General features: G+C 44.5%; 1 protein-coding gene across 2 annotated transcripts in view; it reads right to left on the reverse strand.

Annotated features, from left to right (window-relative positions):
- Positions 1-16,278, reverse strand: part of LOC149352625 (uncharacterized) — a 72,052-nt gene that overhangs the window by 35,477 nt on the left and 20,297 nt on the right. For both annotated transcript variants that reach the window (XM_089581821.1, XM_089581820.1), the window contains 4 exons: positions 12,661-15,849; positions 12,506-12,595; positions 10,313-10,501; positions 1,175-1,375 (listed from right to left, as the gene is read on the reverse strand). In XM_089581821.1, coding sequence (XP_089437947.1) covers positions 1,175-1,375; positions 10,313-10,501; positions 12,506-12,595; positions 12,661-15,849 — 3,669 coding nt within the window. The remainder of the gene's footprint in view (positions 1-1,174; positions 1,376-10,312; positions 10,502-12,505; positions 12,596-12,660; positions 15,850-16,278) is intronic.

Here is a 16,278-nt window from a genome sequence, read left to right on the forward strand (position 1 = left end):
AGCAGCTCATTCAAGAAATCTTCGGGTATGATGACGGAAAAGAAGTCCACGCCCCCAATCCTCTCATAGAATCCATTCAACACCAACCGAAAAGAATGAAAAAAAGAAGAAACTACAGGCTCGGCTATCAGAGAACAAGGGAGGAACAAAGATAAAACCTTATGTGAAGCACTTGTCAGTCTACCTCTGCTTCACATCTTCACCTCTGATTGCTCTTCACAGTGGCACCACAGTCATGACCCCTGACTTGACAAGCCATGGAAAGTGCAGTAAATTTTTCTCATAGCTGAAACTGTGAATAATGACAGCTATAAGCATGTGCAACAGTTTGTATATTCCAGTTTTCCTCTAATCAAGTTCGTGCTTAGCGCAGCCGGTAATTTTTGTTTTTGCTATATACTTTTTTTTTGTGTTTTTAGCAAATTTCACAAATAAATGTTCATTTACTTTTGCACACACAACTCTTCTGTTTGTTTCATTCAGAAGTGTAACTAATAAGCTACAATTTCATGCATTGCAATATGTGCTGGGTGTATTAGTTCTTGTGAAAAAAATTTTTCTTTCAGTACACTCCAAATCGTGCATTTTTCCGCGGTAGCGAAAGAGTTAAATGCCTTGTCTAGCAACCTCCTGGATTTTGCTTTACTTCTTGCCACATTTTCGCCCTGCGACTCATCGAGACTTCGAGAAGTAAGAACTACATGTGGCAGTATGATATGCAGCTGGTAGGGTGAATCACTCTTGCACCATTTGTGACTAAAAAGTAGTTCACACTCGGAAAATTATAGCCAGAGGGCCCGATCACTGAGTGGCTCACAGCTTTGACCGTTATTTCCATGTTATCACTTCATTCTACACCGCCCTTTGTTTTCATCCAAACACTGAACAAGGCTTCTAGAAGAACGAATGATACGTGGCAAAGTAACATGGTTCAGTGGACACACTACTACTGCAGCCTCCGTAGCATTGCCTGCTATGTATGAAATGGAGTATAACTATCAGCAGTCAGCAATATTATTAGTCCCAAAATGAAGTGGATAAAGGGAAGGTAGAGGTTGAGGCATGCATTGAGTGAAATAGGTGCTCGGGAACTCAAAAAGTGCTCCAAGGGGCCCAAGGGTTCTGCGGAACCCAGTTGGAGAACCCCTGGTGTATGCAAATGACATCCACGTACCTTCTGCACTTTTTCTAACTGTGCAGCTGTGCTGGCATGCTGCTCTTTTTCAGTAAGCAGCTGCTTGTTACTCTCCACAGCCTGCTCTTCTAGGACCTTGATGCGGCCAAGCAATTTCTCCTCCTGCTCCTTCGCGACCCTAGCCTGTGCCTCCATCAAGGTCAGTTTAGCCTCCTTTTCTTCATTGTGCTGACGCAGCTCCTGCACACACACACAATAGCAGAAAAGATATTATAAAAATACAGGTTGGAATGAGGATAGCCGAGCTAGTTATGACAACAATAAGAACTGCCACTACCTGTTTGCTGCTTAAAGGGCAACTCCAGTAATTTTACTATACTAGTCATTGGTTGATTTATACTGCTCACAGCTTTTTCATAAAAGTACAAGCCATTTTTTAAAATACTCAAACAATAATTTAAAAAAGCAAGAAATATCAAACGAGAACTCATACTTTAGCACACAGCCTGCTGCACACAGGCTGCTTAAAGAGACACTGAGGACAAATTAAAGTTGGCCTGTGCTGATAGGATACCATGTTCTAATCACAAAGAGACCACTCTTACAGAAAACGGAGCTTTTATAAGCTGGAGGACACCAAAAAATTAAATACAGGTGTTGCCACCACCAGCCGAGTTTGCATGTAAAATGCATGCATCAGCAATGGTTTTCCGGTGCAGATCCCAGAGGCTATGCTATGCCACCATTCACTTTAAAGCAGCAGCAACTCGTTCTTTTCGGCAAGTACATCATGAGTTTGAATAAACTGATGGGACGATTTTTAAATGCAATTTTCTCGCCTATAAATATGTCTATTGCTGCCAGACAAACGTCAACATAGCCACAAAGAGCTAGAGAATCAATTTTTGCAGGCAACAATATTGGCACCGAGTTGTCCCCAGTGTCCTTTTAAGTTAATGTGACATCAGTGATGGCGCCATTCATGGTAAGCGAGCTGCACTGTATCAGAACAAATTGGCAAGTGTATTACTTAGACCGGTTCTCATGACAACACAATGCAGTGACTGAGCGAGTTGATGTGCTCTCCTCGGAAGGTGTTCCAGAGCCCCTTTAAGTATGGAATAGTGTGCAGTGGTCAAGCAATATATTAACAACGTTAACAAGCAAATACACCGATGGGCTGGTTTAAAACTGTAAGCTAAAGAAAGCATTGCGAGCAACAGCAGAGCGGGAAGGGGCAGAAACACAAAATAAACTCATAGCCAAGGAAGAAAACTGTCCTAGAAATGCCAGTATAGGACACATGACAAGTTGAAGAAATCATTATCCCGATTTTGCTGTTTTAAGTTTAAGAAAAAGGTTACAACAGTAACCTGCAGGTACGTCAAATAAAGGCAGAAGGAGCAAGCAATCTTGAATGCACCTGAAACGTTGGTGCTGCGTGCTCTTGAAAGGCTTCACCAGAATTTGGAAGCCATTTTTACACACCGACGCCTAGCAGCAAGTGGCAGCAGCAGTCTAGCCCAGTTACAGCTAAGTCGGTGGGAATCAGAAATTGCTTCGCTATATCCACTATTTCGCTATAAATGTACTATGAAAGAAAAAAATACAAATATCAGCAAATTGATTTACTGCCGCTGGAAGAACTGGTCCAGTATTCCCTGAACATGTTTCGAGAGTGCGGACTCCAAGATCGCGGCCTCCATGCCGTCCAACTGCGAACTGAAGTTCTGGTCGAACTCCGAACTCCAGAGGAACATGCGCAAAGTGTCAACTGCTGCGATGGCCACTGCGGAGGTTGGGCTCAGGACCAGCATCATTACAATCGCTGTCGGAGGCGCTGTCCACCGTGGTCCCGTCCATAAAACTCCCGGCAACTTCGTCAGTCGTCAAGCCCTTGGTAGCAACAAGGTCGGTGGCGGCGAAAACAAAGTCCATGTGGCTCAGACCTGAAGGCACAAGGTCCATCCCGCCAGTGGACTCCCAGAGCTGCTCCAAGGAGGCAGCACCATCAGCTGTTGCAGCTGTGTCAACTGCGGCAGCTTCTGTCCTGGCAGGCGCCGTACCCGCGCTGCTACTTCGGGAGAAGCCGGCTTTCTCGAAGTAGTGGGCGATGGTCAAATGCTTCACGTCCCTCCAGGCTGCAAACAAAACCGCCTTCACCAAAGAGTCTTTCATGTTGGCCACGTTGTCGGCAGTGTGAGCATCGATGAGGACGCATTCGATCACTAAGCGCCGGTAGTGGACCTTGAAGTTAACAATAACCTCCTGATCCATGGGCTGCTCCTTGGCGCTAGTATGGGGGAAGGAACAAAACATCGACAGTGCTCAAGAGTGTGTTGACATGATGCTCACTGCAGTTGTCAAGCAACATCAGCACCTTGTCCTTCCTTCGCACCATCTCTTTGTCGAAGTCAGCGAGCCATTTGCAACGTCATCCATGCCTTGCTTACATACGTCACTGGCATAGACAACATCTTGGCGAAGCTGTACAGTTTGTTGGATTTGCCAACGACCAACAAGTCTCTATTGTTCGAACCATCCAGATCCTCTTTCGGTCCCCGCTGCCAACGCCGTCGTCGAGAATGGCGTCGATCTTGCTACCATTCTTGATTACTGTTGAAAGGGTGGACTGTGTGATTTCATACTTCCGTGCGATATTGCTCTTCTTGACGTTTCGGCGCACTTCGTCCAGAATGACACTTCGTCCAGAATGACGCTTCGTCTTCAAAGACAACACCCTTCTCTTCCCCGTCGAGGTACTGGGACTCGCAAGGCTTGACATAGCCTGAGAAATCAAGCCGGTCCAGACAAAGGTGACAGCTCAGTAGGCCTGTTGCCTTAACCAGAGAAGTCAGCGGTCACAGAATAGGACAGAAGCGGAACAAGGCAGGAAGGCGAGTAACTCAGAGTGCATACAAATACCACAAAAGCGACACAAAAGAACGCTTCCAACATGCACCGCTCTCCGATCTCTGCTTGGAGCACCGAGAACCCACTGGAGAGAAATTCAAGAACCGCAATTGGCCGAGTCGGTTGCTCTCCGTGACATCACCAACGACCCGCCTCTTTTCTTTTTTTTTACTGTTTTTCTTTTGCGCGGAACGGCACACCGCTGGAGTGTCGAGCCAAGCGATGCAGTGAAGCCACCTTTCATTTCGCGAGAGAGCAGACACTGATGCGAAGGTTGCCGTCAGCCGAGTTCTGCCATTATTTTCACCCAAAAATTTGCCTTAAAGGCTCAAGAGCGTTCCGACTGATTATTTTTGGCTTGGCACAAAACCTCTTCGCTGTATCCGCTGACACGCTTTTATTGACTTTATTTAAACTGGACAAAAATTACATTGAAAATGCAAAAATGGGCACAGGAAATTTAAATCCCTTCATTATAACCACTATTTCGCTGTAAGTGGCTTCACTATAACCGGGCTACACTGTATTTAGTTAACAATGGTATGCTGACCATGACACCAATAAAATGCTATGTAAAGCAGACGCTCAGTGTTTTTGTTCTGAAAAGTAACTCCTCAGCCGTGTGCTTTCTGCAGTATAGCCAGGCAGTATTTTTTTAGCATTCCACTACTGGTAGTAATTTGCACAGCAGACAAGGTTAAGTCACTAAAATATGACACATTCAAACCATCTGCTAGACTGACTGCTACTTGTTGCTTCTTCATAGATGCGCCTTGAGGAATAGGCAGCTAACAGGCAGCAGATGGAAAAACGCTAGCAGAGTGCAAGTTAACAACTTGCTGCGATTTGGTTTTGGGAGTGCGAACTATGTTCTGAGCGCACGCATTCATGGAGTCGGTGGTGACAGGCTCGAGTGCTGGACAGGATCCACTTGATGCTAGGTGCCTTGTTGCTGGGAGATACATCGTAAGACACACTCGTCTTCATCGAGTGATCCGTGCATTCCACAAGACCAATCACCACCCATTACTTCATGAACCAGAGTGCGCAAAGTGCAAGCCAAAGACTACAGCCAAATCTGCATAACCTCCTCCCTACCAGGCCACTGTCTGACTGCTCCGTGCCAAGCTGTGCCATGTTTGATGTTATATTAGGCACAGAAAACGCGGTAAAAATCATCTATCTGACTGCACGAGTTGGAAGTTGGAAAGTAATTTTTAAATTCTTTTGTAACTGAAGTGTTCTCAGCCATGTCGTTTGGCATGCACATTCTGGACTTCAAGAAACTTAAAAATTTCACAGACATTAACAAACACTAAAAAATTGCCAGAATTACCACTTAAGAGTTCTAAGTCGCACTAAAGTTCAGCTCAAGTGGCTGAGGGTAAACTACCATGAAATGTTATCACTAGTATTGAAATGAGCCAAGAGCCACCCCTTCACTGCGATGAATGAAAATGCATATTCGATTCATATTCGATTCGAGTTATATTTTGGCAATTTACAAATGCATATTCAGAATATTTGCCTCCGATCAACACCACGCCGACCTTCATAAATTTGAGCATGGCAAAACCACAATATCTCGGCAAATTACCCGAAGATCAAGATGAAAGTGCCAGGAAAACAGTATGAAGGCATCCTCTTCGCTTTCTTCTTTGTCATTTATTGCATGGACCGATCACATATTTGGACGCTGCTAGGCTTGGATGGACCACATGCCAAATTCCATAGCCCACACGACACCTGATGAGAACAAGACGACCGACCACCGGCTTCGAACAATATCAATGCAAAAGATGGTTTATAGTTTATGGGGGTGTAACGTTGTTCGTTTGATCCTTCAATAATGTGTTGCACACCCATGACACTCGTTCTGTCACCTTCACAACTCATCAAGTGTGAATTCCAACACCTCGTTTTGGTCAACTATGATATGCAGGAAATCACTAGCAAAATTTTTCATGAGTCTCCAGAAGGGGCAAGTAGAGGTGTCACGGCAGGAAAAGCGGGCCTGTAAAAATCCAGTCTACTGCATTGTTGGAGCACTGCAACCCTCGCATGTCTAAAGTGTGCATAATAGCATGCATGATGGCGATCAAAGGACCCTTGTCACAAGGCCAAAAAATAGCCTGCCCCTTGTAGTTTCAGTTTCTGAGCTTTGCCGCTAGCTCTTGGCGACAGCAGCTGTCAGCCCACGCTTTAGCCGGTCGCCCCAAACCCAGCTGCACGCCGCTTTCGGATGCCAACTGGGGCGTCGTTGGTCATTTTTTTTTAGCAGTCTCGCGTTCTGCGACGCCAATGAACATTCCTCTCGCTTACATCCGCGTTCGTTCTTGCAGCACGCCGAAACTGCGCACTCAACAAGGGCTTTTCAGTGCTTGTGTGATGAAGCCTCCTCATAAGGCTCTACCGAACTTTAGTACTTTCAGTATTTTTTTTTTTTTTCCGGTGGTGCGGGGCACTACGTATAATCAACCTTCAGATAATTCGGGCATTTCTTTCTATCCCTTGAAATCCAAATTAATTAGGCTTTACAAGCCATCATGTCATTTTTAGTTGCCAGTCATGCGTCGTTCATGGATTTCATTTTGTTACTCATTTTGAATTACCGCATCACAGGCTGCATACTGTTATGCTGTCTAATCAAACAGCACACACTTCTGTGCACATATTATCTATATGGTGCTGAGTCAGTCTAGTTTTGTTATTTCAGTTTCAAGAACTATGCATTATTTTGGAAAAAACAAAGGCAACAACATTTGCCTGTTTATCTTTTTTTTGAATTTTTTTTTTCCATACTGAACAGATACTCGATATCTGATGCCAAATTCCAAGCCATTTTTCTTCATATTCGAAAATTTCAATATTCGCACACCCTTAAAAATACCAGGATCACATATTGTTCTATAAACACAACTCTCTCTGTTAGTTAGGCTTTACAAGTCATCATGTCATTTTTAGTTGCCAGTCATGCGTCGTTCATGGATTTCATTTTGTTACTTATTTTGAATTGCCGCATCACAGGCTGCATACAGTTATGCTGTCTAATCAAACAGCACACATTTCTGTGCACATCATGTTTTTTATATGGTGCTGAGTCAGTCTAGTTTTGTTATTTCAGTTTCAAGAACTATGCATTGTTTTGGAAAAAACAAAGGCAACAACATTTGCTCGTTTATCTTTTTCTTGAATTTTTTTTTTCCATACTGAACAGATACTCGATATCTGATGCCAAATTCTAAGCCATTTTTCCTCATATTCGAAAATTTCAATATTCGCACACCCTTAAAGATACCAGGATCACATATTGTTCTATAAACACAACTCTCTCTGTTAGTAACCCTTCAGGCAATGATATACATAATGCCGACCAAATTAAAATTTCATTTATCTTTTTAATTAATCACAAAGACGAAACAATAACACTTGAAAATTTCTGATTAATTCTATTTGTGACTTTATTTAGGACACACGTGAATTATTTCAGTTTGGCTATAGAGTCTACAGGCTATAGGAGTACAGAAGAGAAAAATTATGACTGCGCTACCTGCACCACACAACCAGACTGCACTTAATTCCTATCTTAATCTGCTTGAGGCTGGGGACCATGAGCATATACAGCAGATATCTCGTGAGCACAAAGGGACCACCAAACACTAATTTTATCAAATAAGCTATATACAGGAGAACCTTGCCAGGCAAAAGGGTCATCTAATGATCCACATTTGCTCTCGACACCCATGCTTGATACATTTGCATTCTTTCTTTCCCGCATAAATATCTGTCTCTTCCTCTTTACCAGAAACAGTAGCACTGCACAAGCAAGATGTAAAGTGCTGAAATGTGAGGTTCAGGACACACGCCGAAACCATGAATCGCCTCGTTTATGGCTGATGGTCATCGTTGCATAAAGCTGCACCATTCATCAAACCTCACATCTCCACACAAAACATGCTGAAAAATGTGCAGGTAAAAAGTGAGAAAAAGGCATCTTCACTTGAATGAGCATTATTCATGCATGAGATGAAGATGAAGGTAAAAACTTCTGAACATTATATCATTCAAATCCTGAACAATTAAATTTCTAACGACAGCAGAAATGATTCAAGGCTAAACAAATAATGCGAATGATGCAAAAAATCCAGTCACTATATCCAACTATTGTGGCTGGCAGCACGTAGAATCAAAATTACAAGGAAGACCAACTGAGACTCTTTGTTGATATCTTATCTCTTATCTTGTTATATTTTTAGCTGTGCTTTCAGTGGCTGATAAAATGACACCAGTAGACCAAACAGGCTGTAAGGCAGTGCAATGAGTCAACTAAGTGTCCTATTTGTCTGATTTCTTGCATACATTACCAAAAGCTATGATACACAGTTAAACCTGGATATAACGAAGTTGAAAAAAGTAAGGGATTTTTCGTTACATCCAGGTTTTCGTTACATGCAGTTTTTGCAAGAAGACCTGAAGGGCAATGCAGAATGGAAACCAAAATAAGAAATAAATGTAGGTGAAATCACCTTGAAAATGAAAATGTTTAACAGGAAACCCCATTATTCGATGCCTGATAGCGCAAATGCCACCTCCACTGTGGCTTGCGTAAGGCCGGAATACATATAGCGTTTTTACGGCTGTAAGTCGGTGATTTTCGCCCGATGGCGCGCTCTCGACACCCGGCATCGAGAAAAACGCCCACCGCCGATCTGCTTCCACCAGATATTGACGTGCAGCGTCTGGCGAGACCGAAGCGGCAGCTCAAGCAAGCTAATACTAGCAGCACAGAAAGCCCATTCTTCCGGTTTGACTGCCTCTACCTGCCGTCACCAGAATAGCCGCCATGGCCGACGAGCTACACAGTGTTTTGGCACAGAAATGTTATCGTGAAAATCAACGCTACATCAGACATGAAATGTCGCCCCTTTTCTTTTGGGGGGGGGGAAGAGAGAGAACACGGCCGAATCTTGGATCTCATGCCTGCATTTTCTTCCTAAAGCAAATGTGACAAGGAAAACCGCAGCCGGTGGTGTCCGCAGCTGAGCGGGCGCCCAAAGGTACTCACGCCATGCATTCGAGCACGCAAATGCTTATAGATACTTATACACGTGTGCTAAAGCAAGTACACTGATGTCGAAGTGAACACTTTCGTTAAGAGTCAGAGTCGCTGCTCTCACAGACCTAATTGCTCAGTGGTATTTGCCACTTGTTGATTGCAACTGCTTTCGTGTCAAGGGATACATGGCGGCGCTTCTTCGCTCCGTGTATCTCCAGCCAGGTGTCGCGCCGCCACGACGTTACCAGCCATGCAAATATCGTCGAAAAAAACGTCGCATGTATCCCGGGCTACGCGAGCAACTGCAGGGCGGCGAAACCGAAAGCAACGGAGATGCACTGACGGACACGTTGTCTCAACTGCGTTCGCTTGTTACGATCGTTGACGTTCCTCTCATGTCAGTTCGTGCTTTACTTTTCAGCCAAATTTCATAACTCAGCACAAGCTAACAGACAGTAGGCCCAGCGAGTTCGTTACATCAAGGTCAACCGCCGCTAAGCGTTCGATACATGGAGGTCTCAAATACACGCGCTTCAATGGGGGCGGCGTTGGGCAATTGAAAAACTTCGTTATATCGAGGAATTTGCTATAAGAAGGTTCGTTACATCCAGGTTTAACTGTAGCAATTTCTTGTGTGCATTACTACAGGCTGAGTGGAGACTGTCACAAAAGAAAGCTGTAAATACATTTCTCTTCCAAGCATTGCTATTTCAACGCATAATTAATAACTTGTGTATCTCAGTTCTAACCAAATACTACCCTAGTATACACTGTGCCACTTGCTCCACTGGTTTAGAATGTTTAATTACAAGAGAGATCACCATCCATGATGCAAAGAAAAAATAAGAGAAGAGTGCAACAAAAGATGAGGACGTGAAGAAGAGACAATGAGGGCAGACACTCTTTTCTTCTCTTTTCTGTTCTCAACAGGCAATGAAACAATCAGACCAACAGTATCCTTTCACCATGCAAACAACTGACAACTAATGGAAGGTGATGGCATCAGCATAAAAAGCTATATGGCAACACCAAATGTACACTATAATGTGTTGCACCACAGCGCATATCTTGCACGGCAAACAATCCATGCAGTAGGGACAGGCAACCTTGATTAGGAAATTTTTACTGCGTACACAGCATAGTCCTGTTTTGGCAAAAAAGCCATGGTCTCTTTCTCTTTGTCTGTGCGTGTGCATGTGGTCACTTACCTTTATTTCTAGGCCAAGATATTCAGTAATTTCTTTCAGTTTTTCTTTTTCAGCACTGGCATCGGAAAGTTCTCGGTTGGCTAGAGCCAGATCATGTTCCATGGATGCCAGCTTGCCTTCTAATTCCTTGCAGGTAGACCTGATGGCTTCATACTGGTCTTGGAGTTTGTCATATTCATTCTGAAGACTCTGCATATAAAGGCAAAAGAGTTACGAGCCCACCACTTAGCAAAGTGCAGGTGCAACAACAAACGTGCTCAATACCAGGTGTTTCACTGAAACTCGACAGTAAAATTTACAAGAATTTTCTGAGGTATAAGGATGGGTTTTCCAGTAGAGTAATATCAGTGGTGGTGGGTATCAAGAAACAGATGAATCGTGTTAACTAGCAAGACAGTCGACTAATTTTAATCATTTTGTTTAACCATTACAGTTAGGCATCGCATTATAATTAGCGACTCGTACCTGGCCTTTAAAGATACCCATATCAGTCCCTAGAATTCCGAAAATGCCTTTACACTCGGCACTATGATGCAATAAACTCTGGCTACTCAATGCATCATTCATAAACTGTACAGCTGTGGAGCACATGCAGCGACGCCCACCAGTACATGTCGCTCTGGCACGCATGTCACTTGACCTTTTACGACCTGCCCGGGCTGGTGTGTTGAATGAAGCAGCAACCCAGGCAGGGTTCCTTCCCAGACATTGCCAGCTCCTGACTGCTGTTACAGCCGAGTTTTAAACCTATGCCCATCTGACAGCAAAGGTAATTGCTTTTCAGCTAAATACGTTTTGGCTAACCATTGGGCACTTGCAAGTTATTTCCTGTTTTCACTATTCTGAACTTGTTCCTTTTGTGTGATACAATGTCCCAAGCCTGCCACACTCTCAACTAAAGCTAGCAATATGTTGTAAATAAAATAAATCAAATACAGTCTTTACTTGCATAATTTGAGCACCCTTAACTTATTACCCAGATTCATATTTGCACACCATGCTGCGCAAGCACAGCAGCATACACGCAGGTGTTCACACAGTAGGCTTGGGAAGATCCATGCAGCCGTGTCGCCGCAAGCAGCTGCGAAAGGCGAGTGGTATCAAAAAATGGTAATTTGTTTATAAATTGGGTCCGGTAAAGAAAAGTCACTTGTGCGCCGTTCACCCAGCTCGCTCGCATCACAGGTCTCTTTCCCGTACGAAAGGCTGCGGAGCAAACTTCCGGTAACCTCCGGAGCGTGCGCCGCGTCAGAATCCGAAACTACCAAACCGTTGGCTGTTCTGTTTGCCACTACTCAATCAAGCCACATGCGAGGAGGCTGTTTTATCGCCTTGTAGCTCCATTTGCCTCTCACTAATGGCTTTGCAACTGTATCATTTCGCATTCTTTGAGCTGCGCACGTGCCGCCATGCCACCATGCAGGGAACTAAATACCGTGGGCCTGAGGTGGAGAGCGGGGGGGGAGGGGGGGGGGGGGGAGGGGGGGTATGCATCGACTTTTACCTGGAGTAAACTTATTTTTTTGGCCAGCAGGGGGCGCTAGTTGTGGGAGCGACTTATATGCAACAATATACCATATATACTGCGCTTTATGACCGTTGTACAGTTTTTTCGGACGAGTTCACACAATCTTTGCGTAATTTGCGCACCCCCTTTTTTCAAACTCTAAATTTTAGGAAAAAAAAAAAGTGCACACATTACGCTTGCAAATGCGGTATGTGATTAATGGTTCACTATAAATTTACTAGCTACCTAAAACCATAATGAGACAAATAATCTAAATCCTTGGTCTCCAACACTACGCTGGTGTGTACACCCCATGAACACCAGTTCATACTTTATTTGTCTAGGTGTCTTTCTGAGTATGCCAACTTTACTTACCATGGCACCACTTTACTTGTTACAGCATCAAAACAACAAGAGACCCACACATATAACTTGAAAAGCCAAAGCAGCCAGCATTAGGAACACAACAACCCTACTTCTGGCCTGAGCCTAGTGTAAGCTTGCAACTCCCAAACCCAAGCGCAGCCCAGGCTTCTGATTCTGTAAAATTGACAAGAATGAAGACCTGAGAGCTAATTTGACATGTGCCAAGATCTTCAGCATGATGCAGCCTCATGTTTTGCGCACTATCACTGTTTTCTACTGCTATGAAAACAGGTGCAGGTGGAACTACTGAGATGTCTCACCTGAAAGTTTTGTACAGACTGTTTTGATGCCTGAGCATTTTTTTCTACTTCTTGCTTCAGACTAGACAGTTCCTCTTCCATGGAGTTAATCTAGAAGGACATGAAAAGAATAAGTTTTAATGAACTCGCATAGCCTCAGAAGGTAGTAGCCTTACCTGTCCTGTCTTATCTGCCACTTCTTTCTTCAGCTTCAATATCAAGGCTCTAAATTTTTTGAGCAGGCCATCCCTCTCTATCAGAAGCTTTTGCAACTTGGAAATCTCCTTGGCACTCTCTTTACATTCTTCAAGTTCATTCAGAGGCTTTTCCGTGCTCTCTTTTGCCACATCAGTGGACAAAGAGTCTAACAGTGTTTCAACGTTCTTCATGAGGGCCAATTCAGTGACCAAATCTTTGTGGATGGCTTTTGTGACAATGCAGGAAAGTGTGACAGGTGGGTCCTCTTCATCTGGACATACAGACTCCACTCTTGCTGACAGTGTGGAATACAGGCACCTGGCTTCGGAGAGCACATCTGAATCCCCGTGTCCATCAAATGAAAAATGCGGATGCTGGCGTCTTGAAGCAAGCATGACAAGCTGGGACAGAAGTCTCAGCATTGTCCTGTGGGCATTGTACCATTCACACAGTGCTTCATCCTGCAGATTATTTTCATTCCCAGATTCTGGCTGAAAGGCAGTGCGCAACCTTGCACACTCACTCTCATAGAAGACTAGCTGGTCTCTGAGATGTGACAATTCCACCCTCAAACTTTCCAGCTCAGAATCCTTCCTCACAGTGTCATTCCTGACATCTTGCAAATCTTTGTTTTTTTCATTCAGCAATGCCTCTAGCCTTTCAAACTGCTCCAGCTGGTCATCTAGTCTGCCATGAATTTGGCCAAGCAGGTGAGCTTTCACCTCCACTTCTGCTTCGAGTAAAGAAACCTTTTGAGAGTGGCTTTCTTCCATGAGCTGCTTTTCTTCCGTCAATACTTTCAGGCTACCGCTTAGCTCCTCAACAGACATTTTAGAGGAGTCCAACGCTGCTGTCAGAGATGAACGTTCCTCATATAAATGCTTGTTTTCATCTCGCAGCTTTTCCACCTCACTCTGCAGTGCAGCATACTCTTCAATAGCGGAGTCATCGCACCCTTTTTGTCCCAGTTCTTGATGTGCTACAGTCTCCATTTCTTCAGTGCCAACACCACGACTTTCTAATGTCAGCATTTTTGTCTCAGTAAGTTTTGCACCATCAGCTTGATCTGCAAATTTGAAATGCCTTTTCTGACAACAAGCTTCTTTCAAATCTATTTCCAGCCTACTGCTTTGTGAAACAAGCTGCTCATATTTTCCTAGCAAGATGCGCAGTTCTTCTTCCATGAGTGCAGCTGTGGCATCAGAAAGGTCATCCACTTCCTGAAATCTTTGTGAAAGTGCAACGTGTTCACTTTTTAGCTTCGCATATCTTCCACTTGCTTCTGAAAGCTTTCCCAACACAATCCTGAGAGACTCATCCACTTCCATAAGCTCCCTTCTTTTCTGCTCAAGATCATTTTTGAGATCAGAAACTCTAGCCTCGAGTTGCATTTCCAAGTCTCCAATCCTCTCTTCCAGCAGCAAAAAGTGTTGAGGTGAAGATGTAGCCAGCTCCCCATTTACGGAGTCTTTCGTGCTGCCCTCATGAGTCACTTCCTTCTCTATGTCTTTCTTCTCATGCTGAAGGATGCCTCCCGACTTGATGCTTGCAAGGACATGTGCCGGCATATTTCTAAGTTTCTCTTTGAGGTCTTCATATATGTCACCAGGAGATCGCCTTACCACATCCGTTTCAGAATCTTCCCAATAGCTATCATCATCAGAATCATCAAGCACAACTGTAGCCTCAGCTGCTGGCAGAAGGTCATCCGCATGAACATCGACTAAGTTCGGGTCTGCTGTCTCCAAAATATGATGGCAGCATCTGAGCAAACTCCTAAGCATGGAAAGCAGTTGAGGCTCAACATGGTGGGCAGAGAAACCCAGGAAGACTTCTTGGCACTCCCAGGCATCCAAGGCTACCTCCTTCAGTTGGGCACGCAACTTCTCAACTTCACGCTGCGACTGCTGACCTCTGCATTCAGCAGCTTCCCGCTCATGCTCCAGCTTCAGAATGTGAATTCTGTCATTTTCAAGGTCAGCCTCGAGGCGGCCTGTACGGGCATTTAGCTCCTCGCACTCTTGCCTGAGGATGTTTCCTTCATCCTCCAGGAAGTGCTGAAGGTCTTTGACCTCACGAAGCTCATCCATAATAAATTCATTTTGGTTCTTTGAGTCGCTAAGCTCTTTCTCTAGCAATAAAACCTTTCCGACAGAAGTTTGCAGTTCCTCAATAAGAACCTGATCAGCTTTTCTTATCTCTGCAAGTTTCTCCTCCAAGAATGCAGTCTCTGCTTGGGCTTTCTTGGCATCCATTTCCAATCCCTGATTAACCACAATCAAGCCATCCTTCTCCTGCTTCACAACTTCCAGTTGCTCTTCCAGCACTGCTTGAGTATGAGGAAGATCCTGCAACTCTGTTTCTGCACAACATTCAACTGTGTGTTGATGCTGATGGGCAGCTGCTAAAGCAGCCTTTAAGTTTTCAATAAGCTTTTCGGACTCAATCTGCTGGCAGCGAGAAACTTGCAGCTCATGTTCCACATTCTTTTGCCATGCCAGTTTGTTTTCCAGCTCTCTTATGACTCCCTCGAACCTCAACGACTCCCTAGATGAAACGTCTCTGGCTGACTCCAGTTCAGCAGCAAGCTTCTGCTTTTCAGCTTCTACCTCCCCAATCTTTTCCTGAAGGTTGTTGACTCTCTCCTGCAGTTGAGTGTTCTCACTGACAGCCTCTGCAAGCAGCTTCTCCAAGCTGCTATTGTCATCAAGAATCTTGGCAAACTCCTTCTCCTTGGCCTCGAGCTCCTCTTTGGTTTGGTACAGGTCAGACACTTGTCTTTCCAAGCCATGTTTTTCTTCCTGCAGTAGGTTGCACTCATTCATCTTCTCATCTCGTTGATTCTCAAGAGAGGACCGCTCCTCCAACAGTACTGCAATCTTTTGCCGAAGGCTAGCTGCTTCTTCACTAGCACTCTCTGCTTGCTGTGCAAGACCCTCCTGAGCTGCACTACATGCATCCCGTTCTTGCTGCAGTGCTTTGCACTGAGACAGCAGCTCCTCAATCTTCTGCTTCAAGTGGCCCTGTGAGATCTCCAGCGTGGCCTCTGAACCTCCTTCTTGACGCTTCTCTTGCTCAAGTGAGTCTAGCTGCTGCTGCAAGGCAGCCCTCTCAGCCTGAAGCTGCTTCTGCAACTGGGTCAGCTCCTCCACTTTACAAGTGGCCGCCTGCAGGTAGAAATCAGACACAAGGTCTCTCACTGTCCACATAGCAGCAGCACAAATTAAACTGTTGTTGGTGCATGCACACCTCACCCCGACAGCACCTCACTTGAATTACAACATCTGATGCTTAACCTGTTAAAAACTTGCTGATATTTTTCAGATGCTCCTGCGCCTTCCATACCAATGTAAATCCCAATGGCAAGGCACTCAGTGGTTGCTTGTTTTGCTCTAATAGGAGTCTAGAAAACAACCTGCTGAAGATTAGGGACAAAAGATGTTAACATATTAAAGCTCAAAGCAATACCCACGAGTTTGGTGGATGCCATATTGTTCTAGTGGACGCACTTCGTACTGTGGGTTGATTTTTGGTGGCTCTACATCACTGCTGCTACTTATTTTACCAGAAGAATGTTCTGAAAAGTCGTTTACTTT

The sequence above is a fragment of the Amblyomma mixtum genome, chromosome 3 (genome assembly GCF_055824585.1).
Source record: "Amblyomma mixtum isolate Tamu chromosome 3, ASM5582458v1, whole genome shotgun sequence".
NCBI lineage: Eukaryota > Metazoa > Arthropoda > Arachnida > Ixodida > Ixodidae > Amblyomma > Amblyomma mixtum.